The sequence below is a fragment of the Ambystoma mexicanum genome, chromosome 3p, assembly GCF_040938575.1.
Source record: "Ambystoma mexicanum isolate Mex_15411 chromosome 3p, UKY_AmexF1_1, whole genome shotgun sequence".
Lineage (NCBI taxonomy): Eukaryota > Metazoa > Chordata > Amphibia > Caudata > Ambystomatidae > Ambystoma > Ambystoma mexicanum.
In genome coordinates this window covers 941007722-941029553 of record NC_090925.1, presented here as the reverse complement: position 1 = coordinate 941029553, position 21832 = coordinate 941007722, and the positions used below count along the sequence as shown (strand labels likewise).

Sequence of the window (21832 nt, the reverse complement as noted above, 5' to 3'; positions counted from 1 at the left end):
TCTGCTTCACGGTAGATGTTAAAAGTCTATATACATCCATTCCTCACGATGTAGGCAGAGAAGCGGTGGAGTGGATGCTTTTGAAAGAGGGAGAAATTGCTGCACAAAAATAATTTATCATGGGACTTCTAGAATTCATCAGTAACAACTCATACTTCCAGTTTAAAAACTCATTATCTACAAGTTACAGGTACAGCCATGGGGGCAACCATGGCTCCCTCGTATGCGAACTAATTTATGCACAAATTCGAAACAGAACATGTCCTGTCGAATAATCAGTGGAATCAAGAACTCATCATTTGGATCAGATATATTGATGATATTTTCGGCATTTGGAAAAGTACAGAAGCTCACCTCTTGGAATTTTTTAGGTATATCAACAACATAGACGCTCGGATACAGTTTACATACCAATATTCACGAAAATCTATCCATTTCCTAGATGTGGAGATAAACATGACTCAAACAGGATATCAGACAACAATCTATCGGAAAAGCACAGACAGGAATAGTCTATTACACAGACTTCGCTTTCACCAACCAAGCATAGTTAGAAATCTACATTCTAGTCAAATGCTTAGAGTCAAAAGGATTGTCAGTAACCAGAGTGAATATGAAGCAGCAGTAAAAGCGATGGGCAGTACATTTCTTGCAACAGGTTATTCACAGGAAGAAATTACATCGGCTGAAGCACACACGACTACACAAAATCAAGAACTGCTTAACCCAAGAGAAACCAAAAAAGACACCTTACCGCCACTTGCCTTTGTATCCAAGTATTCACGCCAAAATAATTGCATAAAGGCCATTATAAAGAATACTTGGAACACCGTAACATGTGACAAAAGGGTCGAAAATGTATTTAAAGAACCTCCAACGTTTGCTTACCACACCAGACCTCCACAGAAGAAGAAAAGTACAGACCATATAGGCACATTTCCATGTCTAAACTGCAGTAATTGTGGTTATATCATGAAAGGACAAAATTAATCATCCTTATACTGGAGAGAAATTCAAATTAAAATGCTACGCTACATGCAACACTTCAGGAATTGTATATGGGATCAAATGCCCATGCAGATTGTACTATGTTGGTCAAACAAAGCGTACAGCAAAAATCAGGTGGAACGAGCATAGATCCTGCATTAGGAACAAGACTAACCTCAGCAGTGGCAAGACATTGGCAGAACAAACACAATTTGGCCCAAATAAAATTTGTGATCTTAGAAAGAGTTCAAAGACGAGAGAAACATGAAGATTTGCAAAAAAGACTCCATCAATGTGGGACATTCTGGATTGACAGACTGAGTTTGCTTACCCCAAAAGGAATTAATGAGGATATCAATTACATGTGCTTCCTTCAACACAGACAATAAGCACAAATAATAATATTTTTTGTACCAAAGTACTGCGAACTATATTTACTACATGTGCTTTCTTGAATACAGACTATAAGCGCATGCTTTTTTTCTATTGAGATACTGTGAATTATTCCGAAATGCCACTATGGACACGATTACTGCATGTGCTACATTTCTCTGAATATAAGATATGGGCATGATGATGTACATAGAAGAGAAACTTCTGATTGTTGTTCAAATGCGCTTTTCCCTTATATTGGGTTTTCTAATTGAATGGACGGTTTTTGTTTACATTATGATTAACGGAATGCAATTTTTACATTGAAAATGGGTACACTTTCCCGTAGTATGAGACACCCCCCCACCCCAAGATTGGTACGTTATGTGCACGACATTGCTAGTGTTTCTAAGTATGCATCAAATTCGGGTCGCCGTGTCAACAATCCCGCCCCTCTGCAAGCCTGCAGAGAGGTGGGTCCCGAGGCGTACGTGCGGCAGCATTCGAGTTGCTACACGTCGCCCCGCCCACGTTCCCATGGCGATTCAATACAGCGTCAGGGCTTGCGCGCATTGCACTTTCGCTTTCACAGCGAGAGCGATCGGTTCTGCGTGCGAGCACCTCGGACGCAGGTAAGAGACTTCACGCAGCTCACACTCACAAGTAATACCTAATGTATGAATAGAAGTACTTATACTCTCCAACTGTTACTCATTAGGAACGTTGGAGATTACTTTTGAGAGCACTCGGATTAAAGGACATCAAACCTCAATCAGGTACAGACTACGAAACATCTGGGGGAGTTATATACTGAATACCCTTAGTCGTATAACGATAGTGATATATTATTTGTTCACTTTCTCCCTTATTTACTTCATTTACTTGGATCTACTTGGGCTATGTGTTTTACCAATTTCTTCATTGTGAATAATTCTTTCCGTGTGTTTTTGAAATGCTGCATTATAAAATGATGAATGCTAACTTAGTTTAGCTGACTGTATATTCACTTAAGCAGGGCCCTGAGGATGGTCATAGACCGAAATGCATTGGCATAAGTGCTTATTGATGAATCAACCCTTGCTTTTCGAGTTGCCTCGCTACATGAGAATTGAATTTGTGATACTTAACCTAGAAATGTGAATTAAACATTTCTTGTGAGAAAACTATCTACAGCCTTTGTGCATTTATGAAATAATAGTGACATTTCGATAAATATTCAGATCTAACTGGGCAACCCAGCCAAGGGTCAACTGTGAGCTCCAGCCTTAAGTTGGGTATAGTTACCTTTCTTTTTCTTCTAAACTGGTTAATGAGATCCAGATGCCACAGGATCTTTTACAGACTAGAAGCTCCAGGTCAAGGTTTTTATGAAATAAATTGGAGACAATTTAACTAACTTTTATAGCTGAAATTCTAGTGGTGCCCACCGACACTTTGTACTTCTCGCACAGAAAAGGATACACATTCTTCTCTCTGCACCAGCTGCAGGTTCCAAAGGCAGCAATACAGAGATTCCGTTGCTGGCCTTCTGGCCAAAGGCAAATTTGCCATCACGTCTCCTGGAGGTCCCAATCCTTATATCTCACCCTCTCAGAAACCATGCGTGAAGGTTGACAGTCTTGACCTATGGATGCAGAACCTGACCCTCCTCTTGCGAGAGATCCTCTCTTTGCGGAAGACGAATTGGAAGGCAGATGGACATGTGCAGAAGGTCCGGGTTCCACGCCCTCCTGGCCCAATACGGAACAATTAGGATCATGGATTTCCCAAACTTTCTCAACATCCTGATCACATGTGGAAGGACAGGGACTGGAGGAAATGCATACACGAGTGAAAACGCAGAGTCCACTATGAACGCGTCACCTAGAGCTCCTCTCTTGAGGAAATTCCAAGTAGCAGAACAGCTCTCACTTCCAGTTGACACGAAACGCGAAGAACAGCTCTACTTGAAGGGTTCCCCAAAGGGTGAAGATCTCTTAAGTACTTCCTGAGCTAATTCCCACTCGTGGGAGACGGCTCTGCCTACTCAGAGCGTCCGCCGCCGTGCTCTCTCCGGCTAGATGAACTGCTGATAGGGAGACTCCTTCTTGAAGTGCCCAGAACCAGAGCTGCATTGCCTCTCTGCAAAGTGGTAGTGACCCTAGACAGCCTCTCTTGTTGAGATAGTACATGGTCACTGTGTTGTCCTTCATTATCAGGACATTCTTTCCCCATACAAAGGGTAGAAAGGCCTTCAGCGCTAGTCCGATTGCCCTCAGCTCCAAAGGGAGACTAACAATCACTGCCCGTCAGATCATTGGAGTGGGCTCTGTAAATACTGTTATTTCTGACCATGGTTACCAAAAAGGTTCCCCCTTCAGAAAGTTGTCCTGGCAGGCCCACCACAGGAGATCCTGTGCGACCCTGCTCAGAACCTGAAGTAGATCTAACATCTTGCCTGAAAACTGACCACTGGGACCAGAGGGCCCACTGGAGGGATCTCATTCTCAGACGAGCCTCTAGCACCAGTAAAATGCAGGATACTGATATTGATATTTTATTTCTATCGCGCTTGTACACAAGTGTTTCAGAGCGTGACAAGGCAAGGGAGGGGAACAGGGAAGAACAAAACGGCGATCTTACTAGGCCCAGTGAGATTGAAAACGCACAAGTGCATGGGAGAGGGGGAGGGGAAAAGTGCACGGAAGGGGGGAGAATTGGAAAGTGCGAAGCAGAGGAGCAATATAAATAACAATAAATAAATGATAAAGGCAACAAACAGTTTTAGTGCATCCAGCAATTTGCAAGTGCTAGGTTTCAGGCAGCAGACAGGGTAGGTCTGATAAGTGCAGGAAAAAAAGGGGGGGCTGTATGGGTACAGATACAGACCCTAGTGCAAGGGGTGGCCCGGAGGCAGTGCAGGAGGGTGGCAGGGTGAGCAGGTACTTGGGCCCGGAGGACAGAGAGTGGCCAGGTGCACAGTGCCAAGAAAGAACAGAACAGCAGGGGAGAGGGAGAGCGAAGGAAGAAAAGAGGAAGGTCTTGAGGTGCTTCCGGAACCAGAGATAGTTCTCCTCAAGTTTTAGAGTGGCAGGGAGGCTGTTCCAGAGGGAGGCCCCAGCCGAAGACAGATCTACCCCCAGCTCATTTCTTTGAAAAACGACTGACCCTGAGAGAGTTGGAGGTAGAGGAGCGAAGAGCTTGAGAGGGGAGGTATTTGCGGAGGGATAGCTGAAGGTATTTTAGACCCAGGCCCCAGAAAGCCTTGTGAACAATTCAGAGGGTTTTAAATGTAATCCTTGCATCCACTGGGAGCCAATGGAGAGATTTCAGAGCTGGAGAGATAAGATCCCAGGGATTGAGGCCAAGGACAAGTCTCGCAGTCCTGTTCTGGATTAGTTGCAGAGGGCGGAGAGTAGAGGCAGGTAGATTTAGAAAGAGGCTGTTACAATAGTCCAAGCTAGAGAGAACCATGAGCTTCTGGGGGAAGGAGAGGAAAGGCAGAGTACCTCTGAGGAGGTGCAGTCGGAAATTTGACTTTTTAGAGACCTCAGAGATGTGGGCGGAGAAGGAAGGGTTGGAGTCAAAGATGACCCCAAGGTTCTTAGCCTCGCAGGTGGGGGTAGGAGGAGGGCCAAGAGAGGCTGGCCAGAGAATGAGGGGAAAGGATGGTGAAGGTGTGCCGATGCGGAGGAACTCAGTCTTGCTGGCATTCAGACAAAGATCATTGGTGGCACACCAAAGATGCCATGAGGCCCAGCAACCTTAGGAAATCGAAGGATGGAAGATGCTGGGCATTCTGATATCTGGTGACCATCTGCTGAATGTGCTGAGTCATCACCTCGGGTGGCGAGACTTTCCCAGAGGATGCGTCAGCACTGCTCCAATTAATTGGGGCTTTTGGGAAGCATGTCATGTGGGACTTGAGGGAGAAGCCAAATCTGTGGGGAAAGTGGCAGATGATGCTGAGATGTTCCAAGGCCTGTTCGGAAGAAAGACCCCTGATCAGCTAATCGTTCAGGTAGGGGTAGACGTGAATCCCCCCCTCTCCTGGGACTCGGGGCCACCAACTTGGTGAAAACAATTGGATGGAAGTCAGCCTGAATGGCAGAACTATGAGAAGTGCCAACGGCATACCTCAGGTACCTCTGGTTCTTGTGATGAATAGGCACATGAAAGTAAGCATCCTGAAGGTCCAATGATACCATGCAATCCTGAAGCTGGAGGGCCTGAAGGATCTGAGAAAGGGTAGCCATTTTGAACTTGTCCTTCCTGAGGAACTTTTTCAAGTATCTCAAGTCCAAAATGCATCTCAATCAATCGTCCTTCTTGGGGATAAAAAAGTAAGGGGAGTACCACCCCTTGTTCCTTGCCATTACAGGTATTGACTCTATAGCACCCTTCTCTAGCAGACTGGAAATCTCCTGCAAGAGTAACAGATCTGGAAATTTGCAGGAGTGGCTCCCCGGTGGATGATCCTGAGGCATCTTAAAAAGGGGAGGCAGTAACCCTGGGCCACTGTATGCAAGGACCAAGCATCGGAAAGCAGTGCTCTTGGAAGTGGGAGTATTTTACTCCCTAGTTTTTAAAGTTGGGAGTACAATTATTTTTTAGGGAGTAAACATGTAAGTCCAATTCCCAATGAGAGAATTTTATAAGTGAGTAAAATTAGGTTTTAACTAAAAAACAGAAATGTTTTTGTAATACTTATTTCTTTGCACCTAGTCATTCTTGCACATTAAAAGTTACAAGTTTACTTCTTCCAATCAGGCAGTTAAAATAGTAATTTCTTCCTGTGGCACTATGTGCCCTACTGGTCCAAACATATCCATGGAGCTGCGAGGGTGAAAGCAGGGGTACAAGTTTCTACATGCATTTTTCCCATTTATTGTTGGGAGTATAGTTACTGCCCATTTTTTGGGAGTATTTGCTCATTTACAGGGATTTAAAGTGTCTGATACACCCCTTATCTGTAAGGCTGATTAAAATAATGCCGTGGCATTCTTCCAGATGCTGACTGAGCCTGCCTCCCACCGCAGTCCTGTGGAAGGAGGCCTCAGAGTAGTTTTGAGGCAGCTGAAGCAGCGGCTGAAGGTAAGGCAGCCGTTGCCTGGGCAGACTTGGCACCTCTTCCGCGTCCACCAGCGGGAATTGCCTCTGGCCTCTGACTGGCCTGCCCTCTCGCTCTTCCAAATGAGGAATAATTGCAAAAGGACTGACCCCTCCAAGCCTGTGCAGTGGGGTGAGAAGGTTGAGGAGTGATTTGGCTGCTGCTTTTGAGGTCTAATTTGTCAAGGCTTTCATCAGCCTTGCTGCCAAATAGTTGTGTGCCAACAAAAGGAATGTTAAGTAGCCTGGATTACACATCTGCTGCAAAGCCAGACTTTCTCAACTAAGCAATCCTGCACATTACCATGCTCGCCACCATGGCTCTGCTAACACTATCGGCAGAGTCCAAACCTGATTGGAGTGATTTTCACATTGCGTCCTTTCCATCTTTCACGCTATTCATGAAGCCTTCCCTCTCCTCTTCTTCAGAGATATGCTCAGCTGCCATTGCAATACAGCCCCATAAAGTATGGGTACATTTGGCCAGAGCGCAAGTGGCGTTGATGGACTATGGAGCCATACTGCTGGCTGAAAAATCTTTAGATGCGTCAAAACGCTGGTCATCCCTATCTGGAGGGATGGTAGGATAAGCCGCCTGTCGTGATGTGGATGTAGCAGCCTGCACCACAAGGCAAGCAACAGCAGTGCATCGGAAGCAAGGCTTTAACAGAAAAATAGAACTGAAGTAACAGGCGCGGTGCGTGCTATAAATACGGTCGATGACGTCAGCCTCGAAATGGGACGGATGCCTTAGAGGGACATTGAGTCAACATGCAGCGCCCTATAAATCCAAAGCAGCCGATGCTGGAAGGAGTTATCATAAGATGAAGAATAAGTGGGAGGACACAATCCATTAGAAAGGCTAATTACATATCAAAAAGCTCATAAATCTTGAGAATTCCAATGCAAAAAAAAAATCAAAGCTAAAGGAAAACAAGCTGGCCCCTTTGCATCAAAGAACAAGCACAAGGCATACAGCGGCAGGCAAGAGCTTCTAACAAATTCAAGGCTAACAGGGGAGAGGAGGGACTATGGGCAAAACACTGATGCAGATGCATATTTATCCACCAATGTCTTGCTCACTCTACAAATTATATACACATTATTTTGGTTCAGACACATTATTTTGGTTCAGACTAGATGGGCATAAGCGCCACCAATGAGCTAAAGCGAAAGAAATTGTACTGGTGGTCGCACATTCATTAGAATAAACTAGAGCTAGGATGTAGAACATCTCTCTCAAACCAAGGAGTCAGACATTTACTAAATCAGCACTGAAAGGTATCTTGCAAAGGGTTTTTCTGCCCAAAATTAAAAACAGCTATGTTCTAGTTGTAATGACAAATATCGTAGCTTAAAAAACAGCAAAGAACCAATGATCACATGCAAATAGTTTAATTTCCAAGTTAAGCCAAGTTTATTCAGTGAAAGCTGTAGAGATGCACCATGAAACCGTATTTTTAAATAGTATGCTACTTTCAAAATCTGGGATTCTACAACAGGAGGCAGTTGAATGATAACGCAATGGCACCCTACATTTTATATCTAGGCTGGCTGTTTATTTCTTTTAGTAGGTGATTTGCATGAGCACCCTCACTTCTGATCAATGCCAAATAGAGTCCTGCATATAAAGTGATTGGTCAACAAGAAGCAACCCAAAAAGCTTGCACATAAACTGTGAAATGAATGGTCCACTTACAGGTTGCACTGGTTCTTCATGTAAGCCTTCTTTTCTTAGCTGGATCTTCTCCTCAGGGCGCAGATCGGGACTGTCCCAACAGAACCATTCATCGTGTCGGTGGTTCCAATGTTTGAAATGAATAAGTACTTTGCCCTCTTCAAAATTTATTTCTTCAATAAGCGCTGCATACCTGTTCAATACATGTAACAACAACTAAATATTCTTTAAACATAATCAAGTAAAAGTACATTTTGTAAAACTCTAGAAAGGTATATGTAGAGGTGCCATTGTGAGAGCACAAAAAGAAACGCGTATTCAAATGTTCTGCCCAGGATTCTAAGAGGACAATTCTGGGAGGCAAAATGAACTTTATTGGGAGTGCAAAAACAAAACATTTAATAAAACGGAAGGAACAAGTTACTTACCTGTAACTGTTGTTCTCCAGCATGGGTCTGGCATGGATTCACATGCTCATGAATATTCCCCGTCGTCGGGCTGGGAATCCTCGGTAAAGAAAAAATCAGTATCAGTTTTGTTTCTGATCTGTCTTTCTTAGTAGTAACCAATCACTGGTCTCTGGGTCATACTGCCCCCAGCCAATGACTGGCCTCTCCCTAAGCCCCGTACCCATCCTCAGATTTGGTAGCACGAAAAGTGGCAGTATGATCAAGTGAAGAGCCGCAGAGGGGTAGGAGGGAGGGTTCGCATGTGAATCCATGCCAGACCCATGCTGGAGAACAACAGTTACAGGTAAGTAACTTGTTCCTTCTCCAGCATGGGGTCTGGCATGGATTCACATGCTCATGAATATAAGAATACATAGCAGTACACACATGCACAACCACGGGAGGTGGCAAAGGCTCAATATTAAGCATCACATAAACACAACATTAAGCAACTCTTACCTCCTCACCGGGCCCACCTTTGATTGATTGATTGATATTTTATTTCTATCGTGCTCATACACAAGTGTTTCAGAGAGCAACAAGGAAGGCTAGGGGAACAGGGGAGAACAAAACAGCGATCTTACTAGGCCCAGTGACATTGAGAATGCGCAAGTGCATGGGAGAGGGGGAGGGGAAAAGTGCATGGAAGGGGGGAGAGGTGGAAAGTGCGAAGCAGAGGAGAAACAGATAAATAACAATACATAAATAATAAAGGCAACAAACCGTGGTAATGCAGCCAGCAATTTGCAAGTGTTAGGTTTAAGGCAGCAGACAGGGTAGGCCTGATAAGTGCAGGAAGAAAAAGGGGGGCTGTATGGGTACAGATACAGACCCCAGTGCAAGGGGTGGCCCGGAGGCAGTGCGGGATGGTGGCAGGATAAGCAGGTACCTGGGACCAAAAGACAGAGGGTGGCCAGGTGCACAGTGCCAAGAGAGAACAGATCAGCAGGGGAGAGGGGGAGCGAAGGCAGAAGAAAAGAGGAAGGTCTTGAGGTGCTTCCGGAACAGGAGATGGTTCTCCTCAAGTTTTAGAGTGGCAGGGAGGCTGTTCCAGAGGGAGGCCCCAGCCGAAGACAGATCTACCCCCAGCTCGTTTCTTAGAAAAACGACTGACCCTGAGTGAGTTGGAGGTAGAGGAGCAAAGAGGTCAAGAGGGGAGGTATTTGCGGAGGGATAGCTGAAGGTATTTTGGACCCAGGCCCCAGAAAGCCTTGTGGACAATGCAGAGCGTTTTGAATTTAATCCTTGCATCCACTGGGAGCCAGTGGAGAGATTTCAGAGCTGGAGAGATACGATCCCAGGGCTTGAGGCCAAGGACACGTCTCGCAGTCCTGGTCTGGATTAGTTGCAGAGGGAGGAGAGTAGAGGCAGGTAGATTTAGAAAGAGGCTGTTACAATAGTCCAAGCTAGAGAGAACCAGAGCTTGAGATACCATGAGCTTCTGGGGGAAGGAGAGGAAAGGCAGAGTACCTCTGAGGAGGTGCAGTTGGAAATTTGACTTTTTAGAGACCTCAGAGATGTGGGCGGAGAAGGAAAGGGTGGAGTCAAAGATGACCCCGAGGTTCTCAGACTCGTAGGTGGGGGTAGGAGGAGGGCCAAGGGAGGCCGGCCAGAGAGTGAGGGGAAAGGATGGTGAAGGTGTGCCGATGAGGAGGATCTCCGTCTTGCTGGCATTCAGACAAAGATCATTGGCGGCACGCCAATCTTGAATGGCAGTTAGGCAATCAGAGATGAGAGGGAGAGGAGGTGGCAGAGGGCAGCTTGAAAATGAGTGGAGTGTCGTCAGCGTAGCACTGGAAATTTGAGCAGAAAATGGCAATGCAGTGGGCGAGAGTTGCCAGGTATTGGTTGAAAAGCCAGGGCAAGAGGTTAGACCCCTGGGGAACACCACAGGTAGGGAGGAAAACGGATGAAAGGAAGGACCTCGTTGGACCTGGGAGTGTCGATCTGAGAGGAAAGAGGTCAGCCAGGCCAGAGCCTGATCAGTGATACCCAGGTTTTCACGGAGACTGTTGAGCAGGATGGTATGGTTGACCGTGTCAAAGGCAGAAGAGAGATCGAGGAGGATGAGGACAGATGGAATGTTAGAGTCAAGGTTGGTGAGGAGATCGTCACGGATGTTTAGGAGAGGAGTTTCCGTGCTTCTGGCAGCTCTGAAGCCAGACTGGTGGTCATGGAGACAGCCAACAGAATTGGAATGAAGGTTAAGCTGAGAGATGGCCAACTTTTCCAGGAGTTTGCCAAGAAAGGGAGTAATGGAAATTGGGCGGTAGTTAGCTGGACAAGAAGGATCAGCTATGGGTTTCTTGAGAAGAGGATGCACAAAGGAGTGCTTCAGAGGGGAGCGGAAGGATCCAGAGGCAAAGGAGTGGTTGCAAAAATCAGCAAGGGCCGGAGCGAGGGTGTCAATGTGGTCCTTGATGGTTTTAGAGGAACAGGGATGAACCTGTTTTGAAGAGGCTTTCATAGATCAGACTTGTCTAGCAACCTCGTCAGGGGTGAAAAGGGGAAAGGACGAGAAGGATGGTGGGAGGGTGGCTAAAGGAGGGTCAGCAAGGACAGATGGAGGGGAAGAGGAGGAGTGTGGGTGGAGAGGGTGGACAGGATGTCCTGGGTTTTTTAAATGAAGTGAGAGGCAAGGGCATTGCAAAGAGCCTGGGAGGCAACATGAGGGGTAGAGACTGCAGCAGGGTTGGCCAGCTCCTTGCAGATTTTAAAGAGTTTGTCCGAGTTGTTAGATGCCGCAGAGGCACGAGCTTGAATGTGGACTCTCTTCTTGGTGAGGACAGAGAGTCGGTATTGCATTTGTAGCAGGCGACAGGCCAGTTTGTCAGATGATGAACAGGAAGTCCTGCATTTCCTCTCAGCTGCCCTACACTTACGTTTAAGTGTAGCTAGGTCAGAGTCATACCAGGAATTGCACTTGGCTTTGGACTTCAAACAGATCCTCATGACAGGGGCAAGAGCATCAAGCGTTTCAGAAATTGAAGAGTAGAGCAGAGACAGGGCTGTATCAGGATGAGAGACAGCCAAAGGTGGAGGGGGGGAGGGGAGAGAAAGTGGCGGCAAAAGCCTCAACTGACACACGCTTCAAGGGCTGGATGTCCGAGAAGGTAGGTGGCAGTGTTGGGGTAGGCTTGGTTTGGGGGGAAGAGAGGGAGAGATGAGATGAGAGGAGGGAGTGATCGCTCCAGGAGAGAGGAGAGGTCAGAGTGATGGAGAGGGGGAGGTCAGAGGAGATCAAGACATCGAGTGTGTGCCCTGCAGAGTGAGTCGGGCCAGAGGAGAGGATGGACAGGGAGAGGGAGTCGCAGAGGTCACGGAAGAGTACAGAGGAGGAGCAAGGAGAGTCTAAATGTAGATTTAGGTCACCGAGGAGGAGGAGTTGAGTGGTAGAGGCCAGGAGGGAGGAGGAGAGGTCTGCCCACTCAGAGAGAAATAAGGTGATTTGACCAGGAGGCCGGTAGATGGTAACCACATTAAGAGAATGGGTAGGCGAGAGAGAAAGCCTACAGACAAAGCATTCAAAAGAGAAGTAGGTCTGAGTGGGAATGATAGAGGCAGGAATCCACTCAGGAAAGATCAGGGCTACCCTCCCCGCACCGGACCGGGAGGATCTGGGTGGCGAGAGGATCTTGTAGCCATCAGGGAGGAGTGTGTCAAAGCTTGTGACTGAGCTGGCCGTGAACCATGTCTCAGTAAGACCAAGGACATCAAGGTCTAATTCTTCAAGGAGGTGGCAGATGTCAGAGGAGTGTTTGACGGCAGAGAGAGTTGAGAGTGGCAATATGAAGAAGGTTGCCAGCCTTAAAGACCTTTTGGGTTGTGCAGATCAGAGGTATGCCCTGTGGAGGAGAAAGAGCCCTCGGAGGGGCAGAGGAGGAGGAGAGCGAGGGCAAGGTAGCCAAGGGGGGAGAGGAGGGGACAGCAGGAGATGAAAGGAAATTGATGAGGCGAGGGAAGCGCCTATCAAAGAGGAGGAGATTGGCCTGAGGGACTTGGACCAGGACAGTGCCATTTATGTAGACATTAATGATGACTTTAGAGGAGTCGAAGGAAGCCATGAGAACTTCCCAGCCAGTGCCACCATTAATGGGAGAGGAGGAGATAGGGCAGAGCACAGAGACCATATGAGGAGTCCATAGATCTGGCGAAGGAACGACAAAGAGGATGTTGGTAAGGGTCTGTCTGGCGGAAGCATTGGAGTAGGTGTCGGCGATAGGAAGACTAGGATTAGAGGCCAAGATATCCTTTTTGAACTTCTTCCTACCAGACAGTGAGAAGGGAAGGATAGTCAATGGAGAAGCAGTTGGAGAAGATGGGAGAAACAGAAAGCGCCATTGGGGTGGAAGTAAGGAGAGGATGGAGATACTGAGGGGGCTAAGCCAGGAGAGTGGTGAGGTCACTGGGCTGGCAAGTTACAGAGGTATACAAGCAAAATACAGAGAATTTCGCAATGGGCAGCAAGATTTACCTTTTTCTGTAAAAAAAAACAAACAGCAAGATTTGACTTTTTAGTACAAAGCAAAAACAGAAAGATTTGACTTTTAGCACAAAGCAAAAACAGCAAGATTTGACTTGTTCGCACAAAGCAAAAACAGCAAGATTTGACTTTTTAGTACAAAGCAAAAACAGCAAGATTTGACTTTTTAGTACAAAGCAAAAACAGCAAGATTTGACTTTTTCAATCTTGGAATCGGATGTTAGCAAAGGGTTTTAGGAAGCACTGCGCAGCAGGATGACAACGTGGGAGCAACAAGCAGAAAGAACAGTGATAGTCAAAGGCAGTAGAAGTGAGTCCATAAGGAGGGAATTAACCCATGGTCCTCAGGCGAACAGGTTGCGCAGCACTGCTTGGCCGACTCTGGACTCCTCCCTGGAATCCCGGCCGACGCAGTAGAATCTTGTGAAGGTGTGTGTCGACCTCCACATAGCAGCCCTGCAGATGTCCAGCAGGGGCACACCAGACAAAAACGCCGTGGTAGCAGCGATCGCTCTGGTCGAATGGGCTCTCAGACGGCCAGGCAACGGTCGGTTTGCCAACCGGTGACAGTGCATGATGCAGCCAGAGAGCCATCTTGAAATGGAAGCCTTCGAGAGAGCCTTCCCTTGGTTCACAGGTCCAAAGTTCACAAACAGCTGTGACGTCTTCCGAAAACTCTTCGTGCGGTCCACGTAGAACTTCAGCGCTCTCGCTACATCCAGCGAGTGCAGAGTCCTCTCGGCCGGCGACGAAGGCGACGGGAAGAAAACTGGCAACACCAAGGGCTCGTTGAGGTGGAAGTCCGACGGCACCTTGGGCATAAAGGAGGGGTGCATCTTTTTTTTTTTTTTTTTTTTTTATTGTATATGGTTTACAAAAAACCTTTACAAATAGAACAAACTTTATAATTAAAAACAAAATAGTAAAAAAAAAAAAAGATAAACATCCTCAGCACCACCCTCTTTTCGTGAAAAGTCAAGTATGGGGCTTTGCAGGATAGGGCCTGGGTCTCTCCCACACTCGTCGTGCGGAGGTGATGGCCACAAGAAATGCTGTCTTCCACGACAGGAACTTCAACGGCGCCGAATGCAGAGGCTCGAATGGCGCCCCCATGAGCCTGGTCAGCACCACGTTGAGCTCCGATGCCGGGGCCGGAGCCTTCACCGGCGGGAACGATTGGAACAGTCCTTTCATATATTCCTTCACAAGGCGATGAGACCACAGGGATGGCCGTCCTGTAGTTCTGGTGTATCGGGAAATCGCTGCTAAGTTTATCTTGATGGAAGCATGCGCTAGCCTCGCCTTGGCCAGCGACAGTAGGTACGGTAGCACTTGAGGGGCCGTAATCCGTAGAGGGTTAATCTTCTGTGCACAGCACCAGACCGAGAACCTCTTCCACTTATGTCCATAGCACTTGAGAATTGAGGACGCCTTGGCCTTTGCAAGGGACCTCCTTGCAGTTCGCCAGGATATCGTACCCTCCAAACTCTAGTGCTGCAGGAGCCAGTTCAGCGAGTTCAGCGACTCCGGGTCGTAATGAAGAATGGCGCCTCCTTCTCTGGAGAGAAGATCCGCGTCCGTCGCCAGCTTGACTGGTGGTGACGCTGACAAGTCCAGAAGGTACGGGAACCAGATCTGTCTTGGCCACGCCGGTGCAACGAGGATCATCCTGCACCGGGACCTCTTGAGTTGGTTGATGAGTCTGAGCAGCAACGGCAAGGGAGGGAACGCATACAGGAACAGGCTGTCCCAGGGGAACGAGAAAGCATCACCCCTACCCCTCGGCTGGGGAAACCTGCTGACGAACCTCTGGCACTTGGAGTTCATCGCCGTCGCGAACAGGTCGATTCGGGGTTTGCCCCATCGCTGGAAGAGTCGATCCACTTGATCCTGGCGTAGTTCCCACTTGTGGCACGAGCGCAGCTCCCTGCTGAGTGAGTCGGCGATGGTGTTTTTTATCCCTGCCAGATGAAAAAGTACCAGAAACATCCCCTGGGCAATGGCTCAATAACTCAGGTCCTGGGCTTCCTTGGATAGGGCTGGGGATCTGGTTCCTCCCTGCTTCCAGATGTAGAACATCGTGATGGTGTTGTCGGTGAAGATCCTCACCACCTTGCCCTTGAGGGACGGGAAGAATGACCTGAGGGCCCAAAACACTGCTCGGAGCTCCAGTATGTTGATGTGGAGCAGCCTCTCCTCCGGGAGCCAAAGGCCTCTCGCGTGAAGATCTCTGGTGTGCGCTCCCCACCATTCCAGGGAGGCATCCGCCATCACTGTTGCCTGGTATGCTGAGGTCTGAAAGTCTGTGCCCACCGCGAGATGCGTGCATTTGTCCCACCACCGAGTTGCTTGGCAGAAAACATCGTCGAGTGAGATCTTGTCCTTGAAACTGCCCGTCGCTTGCATCCAACGGGCGTCGAGGAATTCCTGCAGCGGACGCATCCGAAGCCTGCACAGGCGTACCAGATAGATGCATGAGGACAACATCCCGAGAAGGGACTTGATGGACCTCACCCTGGCCACGTCCGCGGCCAGCAGATGCTGTACCTTGCCCAGGATGGCCTGCGTACTTTCCTCCGACGGCGAGGCCAATCGCGCTACTGTATCGAGTTTGGCCCCCAGAAACAGCGCAACCTACGATGGCACCAGGTGTGATTTGGGGAAGTTGATGTTGAAGCCCAGGTCCGTGAGCAGCCAGACGGTCATCGCTGTGTGTTCGACGGCGAGTTCCCTTGTCCTTGCTCGGATGAGCCAGTCATCCAGGTAGGGGTAGACGTGGATCCCGTGCAGGCGCAGCCGTGCCGCCACTGGTGCTAGGCACTTGGTGAACACCCTGGGTGCCGACCAATCCAAATGGGAGGGCCTCGAACTGGTAGTGCCGCCCTTGGACCACGAACCTGAGAAACATTTGGTGTCCTCTTAGAATGGGGATGTGAAAGTGCGCATCCTCCAAATCCAACAACGATAAAAAGTCGCCTTCCTCCAGCTGGCCCAGTACGTGCTGGAGGATGACCATCCAGAACTTCTGTGCCTTGATGTATTTGTTTAGTCGACGCAGGTCCAGAATGGGACGCCATCCTCCTGTCTTCTTTCTGACGAGGAAGTATCTTGAGTATACCCCAGAGTCCCAGAATCTCAGAGTCTCTTTGGGACGAGCTTGATGGCCCCTTTTTTGAGCATCGCCCTTACCTCTAACGGCAGTTGAGGGTCGTGGTTTTCCTTCCTGGCCACGGAAGAAATGCAGGGACACTTCTTTAGAAATTCGAGAGTGTGCCCGTGGGCCAGGGCATCCAGCACCCAACTGTCTGTGGAGATGGACTCCCACACGCTGACGAACTTCGTCAGCCGGCCTCCCACCGGGATACTCCCGCGGGGGTCCGACATGATGGCCGGTTCAATCCTGCTTGGAGGCGGCCTTGCCGTCTTGGCCTCCTTGGTGACGACGGCGAGATCTACTTTATTTGCCTCGTCCCCTGTAGGCTTCTTGCGGCGTGGAGCGGGCCGCCTGACGGTACGTCGAGGAGCCGCCACCGAATCCCTTGGAGGCACCTTGCTTGCCTCCGGAGTTCCGAAAGGGCGGCCGTCATTGCTGCAGAACTCCCAAGGCCCGATCCGTCTCCGTGTCGGTTTTGATGGCCTAGAGTGACTCATCCACTGTCTTCCCAAACAGATTGTTCCCGTCGAAGGGCATGTCCAAAACTTTGGCCTGTACGTCTTGGCGGAAATCCGTCGCCTTGAGCCAACCCCGCCGTCGAAGGCAAACACTGTTGCCCAACTGGCGGAAACCGGTGTCAGCAATTTCTGTGGCCACCGTTATGGCGTGGTCCGACACCACCTCACCTTCCTGCAGGATCGCCAGTGCCTCTGCCCTCTTGTCGTCCGGGAGTAAGTCCAACAGGGGAGCAATCTTGTACCACAACTCCGTCGTAGCGGGCCACAATCGCTAGGGCGTTGGCAGCCTTAATCGTCATCGCCGCAGACGAGATGACTCGTCATCCCATGGCATCCAGTTTCTTTCCTTCGCCGTCCGGCAGGGAAGTTGAAGCCGATGCGCCCCCCCCCGCTTTCTTCTTGACCGCTGCTGAGACGACCGAATCCGGGGTCGGCTGTGCCCTAAGGCACAACGGGGCGGCATCGGGGACCCGATACTTCTTCTCGTACCGGTCCCTTTTGGCAGGCGTCGATGACGGGTTCTACAGGAGGGCAAGTCCCTCGTCCCAGATGTCATCCAGCAACAGCACTGCGAGGACCGTCTTCCTCTTGGCCTTGCGCTGTTGGAAGATGAAGCCTTCCTTCTTCTCTTTGGGCAGAGCTGAAAAAGCTCAGACGCCTTGGCAATCATGGCGTGGAAGGAGCCAATTTCGTCAGGCGGGGACGCCGTCGTCATCTGTCCCCGTCGTGGCTGTGTCTGTTCCCGTGTCATCCCTCGGGACCGGGGAAGGCGACAAAGGCTGAGAAGGCCGTGAGGGCTGAAAGGGGGCTGGATGAATTCTCCTCCTCTTGTTTGGAGGGCTTCCAGACGGACCTGGTTCAGCTGGGTCGTCCGTCGGGGATAAGGGCAGTCTCATCCTTATCTCCGTGCATAAGGCTTGGATTGATATCAAAATGGCCGCTGAGTTGTTCTTCGGCTCGGGCTGCAACGGGCGTGACGGGCGCAATGGTTGCTCCTCCTCCGCGGGAACCTCGTCGTCGCCACCCTCGCTCTCGTCGTCCCCCTCGTCGGGATTCCTCCCGTGGGACCGGTCCTCTTCCAAATTCTTGTTGAGTCCCTCTTGAACTTCAACCAGTTCGTCCTCGGAGGTTCTGTCCGTAACGGCCACCGCCCCCCCTCTTTTTCCACCGGGGTCTTCACGGGGGTCTTCTCGATGGGCTTAAAAGGAGGATTCCCTCCGCGGAGACAGGGAAACTCTGGGCCGTGAGGTCGCCTCCACTGGGGTAGCCTCCACAGGCTTTGCCAGAGCCGCAGCGACTCCCTCAATCGAGGCCTTGGCCGGGATCAAGGCCTTCACCACCTTGGGCACGCTTGAGGCCTTCACCTTAGGGGGAGGGTCACCGCCTCGCTCCCCTTCGGCTGGTTCCTTCGAGATCGACCGGGGCCTCTCCAGAAGCTTAGCCGGGTTCTCGGATTTTCTCTTCCCCGAGCCAGAGCGTTGGCTTGTGGTTGATGGCGTCTGTGAAGGTGCACCCTGCCTGGCAGCCGAGGAGCCCGACCATTCGGCGCTCCCGGTGCCCGCGGACTCGCGGTGCTTTGCCTTCTTTTGGGCCCCCGTCGCCGGGGCGCACTCACAGGACTTAAAAGACCGCTCGGACTTCTTCTTCTCACCTGCTGGGCTCTTGCCTTCCAGCCAGTTGGAGAGACGGGTCCGACGATCCCTCATAGTCCGATCCGACATGTTCATGCAAAACGCACAGTCCTTCTCCACGTGCGTTTTGCCCTCGTGGAGGCAGTATAGGCATTTCGAATGTTCGTCCTCCTGGTTACCACTAAGAAAGACAGATCAGAAACGAAACTGATACTGATACTGATTTTTTTCTTTACTGAGGATTCCCAGCCTGACGACGGGGAATATTCATGAGCATGTGAATCCATGCAAGACTCCATGCTGGAGAACTCTACTGCCTTCCTGTTGTAAGAAGGCAGTACAGAAAATGGATGGTACGAGGATGTGTAAAACTCCAATTACTTTCCCCAGCAACAAAGCTTATTTTGATTTTGTTTAATATTTAGCAACCATTGGTTTGGAAAACCTGCATACATACAGAGAACCTTCAAACCTTGTCAAAATCAATTTCTCAAAAGAACCATTAAAGCCAAAATGATGACTTACCCGGGTGATCACGCCCATGTTAATTAACCAGAGTGAAGCGAGGGGCCCAGGTATGGCACAGTTAACTTGTCATTGTGTCTATTAGCACACCAGGTTTATGTCAATGGGTGCTAATAATAATTTATTTCTTTGGAAAATCATGTTGCGTGGAGCGAACAACCCTTTCTTTGAAAGAAATACTATTTTAAACAAATGCAGCCATGAAAATGGAAGCAAGGCTCCAATCACAGCCCCTCTTCCATTTCTATGGCAGCCTTCTATGGCAGCGAGGGAGGAGGAAATGGTGGGGCGGGCGCTGGCAGCTCCGAGGTTGCTCGGAACTTGGGCTTATACCGTTAGAGTCAATACACGTTCCGAGCAAATCGATTGGCTGCCATCAATAGTTCCACATTCTCACTAGCGAAGCAATCTTAAAATTTGAAGGAGACTTCAAGAGTGACCAACAAATCTCTGCCCTGTAGTATATACTAGGATAGCTATCATTTTAGGTTGCAGGACACAGACAGCAGGTAAATGCTGCTTGCAATAAGTCTGCATACAAAATTCCCTATCCACCAATGGTGATACCACAGACCCGAGTAGCGGTAACTGAGTTTGGCAGTAATTCTGTGGATTTACCACCGGATTACTGCAAAAGTCATAATGAGGCGCATAATATTATCCTCAGCCTTTATTTCAACGCATGTCATAAAACTTACAAAGCACATATACATCACAATTCATGGAGATGCGATAACAAGCAAAATTAACAACCCTCAGTAAAACCACATTTCAAATACATTTCTGATAGTATAAAACACACTTTTCAAATAACAAATGACTAATAAGGAGCACAAATCAGTTCATATATCAGCTTGATCATGGTGAAACAAGTACATTGTGCTGATCAGCCTCTGGTTCCATTATCAGTTGACATTAAATCCCTATTCATGATTCTTTTGGAACTGAAAAACAGAGCAGCTCTAACGTGCATGCAGGTATCTAAAAGTAAAATCCCTATTCATGATTCTTTGGAGAAAAAGTGCAAAACCCCCATTTATAAATATATTATAAATAATGTATTTATAAAGTGCATACTGCCCCTCCCCCATTTTTTTCCTGCACTTATCAGACCTACCCTGTCTGCTACCTTAAACATAGCACTTGCAAATTTCTGGCTGCACTACCACGGTTTGTTGCCTTTATTATTTATTTGTTATTATTGATTTGTTTCTCCTCTGCTTCGCACTTTCCACTTCTCCCCAATTCCATGCACTTTTCCCCTCCCCCTCTCCCATGCACTTGAGCGTTCTCAATGCCTAGTAAGATAGCTGTTTTGTTCTCCCCTCTTCCCCTCCCTTGCCTTGTCACCCTCTGAAACACTTGTGTACGAGCGCGATAGAAATAAAATATCAATATCAATTAAAAAAGCAACTCTAAAGAGCATACACGTTAAAAGCCTACCAGTCATGGGTCAATGCGCTTGTTACTGAGGAGCCAGGCCCTATACAAAAAGTTTGCCACAGCAAAAATTAAATTCCTTTAATTCCCCAGAGAGCATGCACAAATCGGAGTCACGTCAAGGTCAAGTTGAGTTTATTCGGATAAAAAAAAACATCCATTAAACACAACATGGCATAAAAAGAATTTTAAACACAATATACATCAGGGTGAATCGCTCACAGGGTCATAATCTTTTTTTTTTTTTAAAAAGGAAAGCATTAAAAGAACATATACAGTGAAAAGCAGCATCCTATCACCGTACAAAACCCTTTCTTTTATACATAGCAGCCTTCAAATAAGACAATAGGGCCCATGCCGTCAGTTGAGTTCCTGCCGTTAAAAGGATCATCACTGGAGGTCTACACTGACGTATATCCGTACATTTTAAAATCTGCAAAATTGTCCGCTTTCTTTTCTCCCCATAACCTGGGCAAAACAATAAAAAGTGACAAGTTCTCATTAGACGCTCCACACACAGGGCAGCTGGGATCATCTGGCTATCTAGGCCATTTCTCTGCATTTCCCCTCAGCAATAGACAGTCAAATCTTGCCCTAGTAATGAGCCAACTATGATGTTTTTTCGTGGCCCAGACAAGATAAGGCTGAATATTGGGGATCTCACTTATAAAACTATGGTAACTGTCAGCACGAGTCACCCATGCTGCAAGTGCACGTTTTACCTCAATCCCTGGGTTACTACCTCCTTGTAAGTTCTTACTTCAGCCAAGGTTAACACTGCAACAGGGGAGGACTGAACAGGAACATTACACAAACATAAAAAATCCTTAACAATCCACAGCCAAGGTATTTTCGCCCACCTTTCCCTATTAAACGTGTTTCTCAGAATAAAATGACAAAGTTGCATTGTTATTTCCCCAAACTCTCAGCCATAATTTACTTGGGGCCACTGCCCTATCAGCCTCCTAAAAGGTCATCCCCAGTTCCATGTAGACTGAAGCACAGGAGGATAAGCCTGGAAGCCCCAAAAGGTTTTTTAAAAAACGATTTTACTTAGCCTGCAGGTAACCAGGCTTACAATAGCCCCACAATGCTGCTCCATATCACGTAGCTGCCTTTCTTTGTGAAGTATAGGCCTTAAGAGCTGATGGCATATGATGGACCTTTAAATTTTGCTAAAAAGCAAGCTAAGCCGTCCAGTATTGGCTCATTTTCAGGGACTGTTTTGTTACATGTGCACTGCCCGACAGAGTCTCCGAAAACCTAACCTCCAGATAATCATATTCGGCCACCCAGGGAATTACTTCCCCAGCACAGACTATGGGGCGCATCTTAACGTGCTTCCTTCCACCATTGCAACCCATCACTGCTGACTTAGCAGTGTTAATCTGGAGTCCCAGGCCATTCATGAAGGAGGCATAAGCATCAACCAAGGCCTAGAGTGCCCTGGGGGTTCTGGCCAGAATCACTATCATCAGCATATGCCAATACCGGGATGGGCCTACCC

General features: G+C 48.4%; 1 protein-coding gene across 3 annotated transcripts in view; it reads right to left on the bottom strand.

The window, feature by feature from the left end:
- Positions 1 to 21832, bottom strand: part of PHF20 (PHD finger protein 20) — a 2392123-nt gene that overhangs the window by 2215362 nt on the left and 154929 nt on the right. For all 3 annotated transcript variants that reach the window (XM_069652246.1, XM_069652248.1, XM_069652247.1), the window contains exon 3: positions 8147 to 8318. In XM_069652246.1, coding sequence (XP_069508347.1) covers positions 8147 to 8318 — 172 coding nt within the window. The remainder of the gene's footprint in view (positions 1 to 8146; positions 8319 to 21832) is intronic.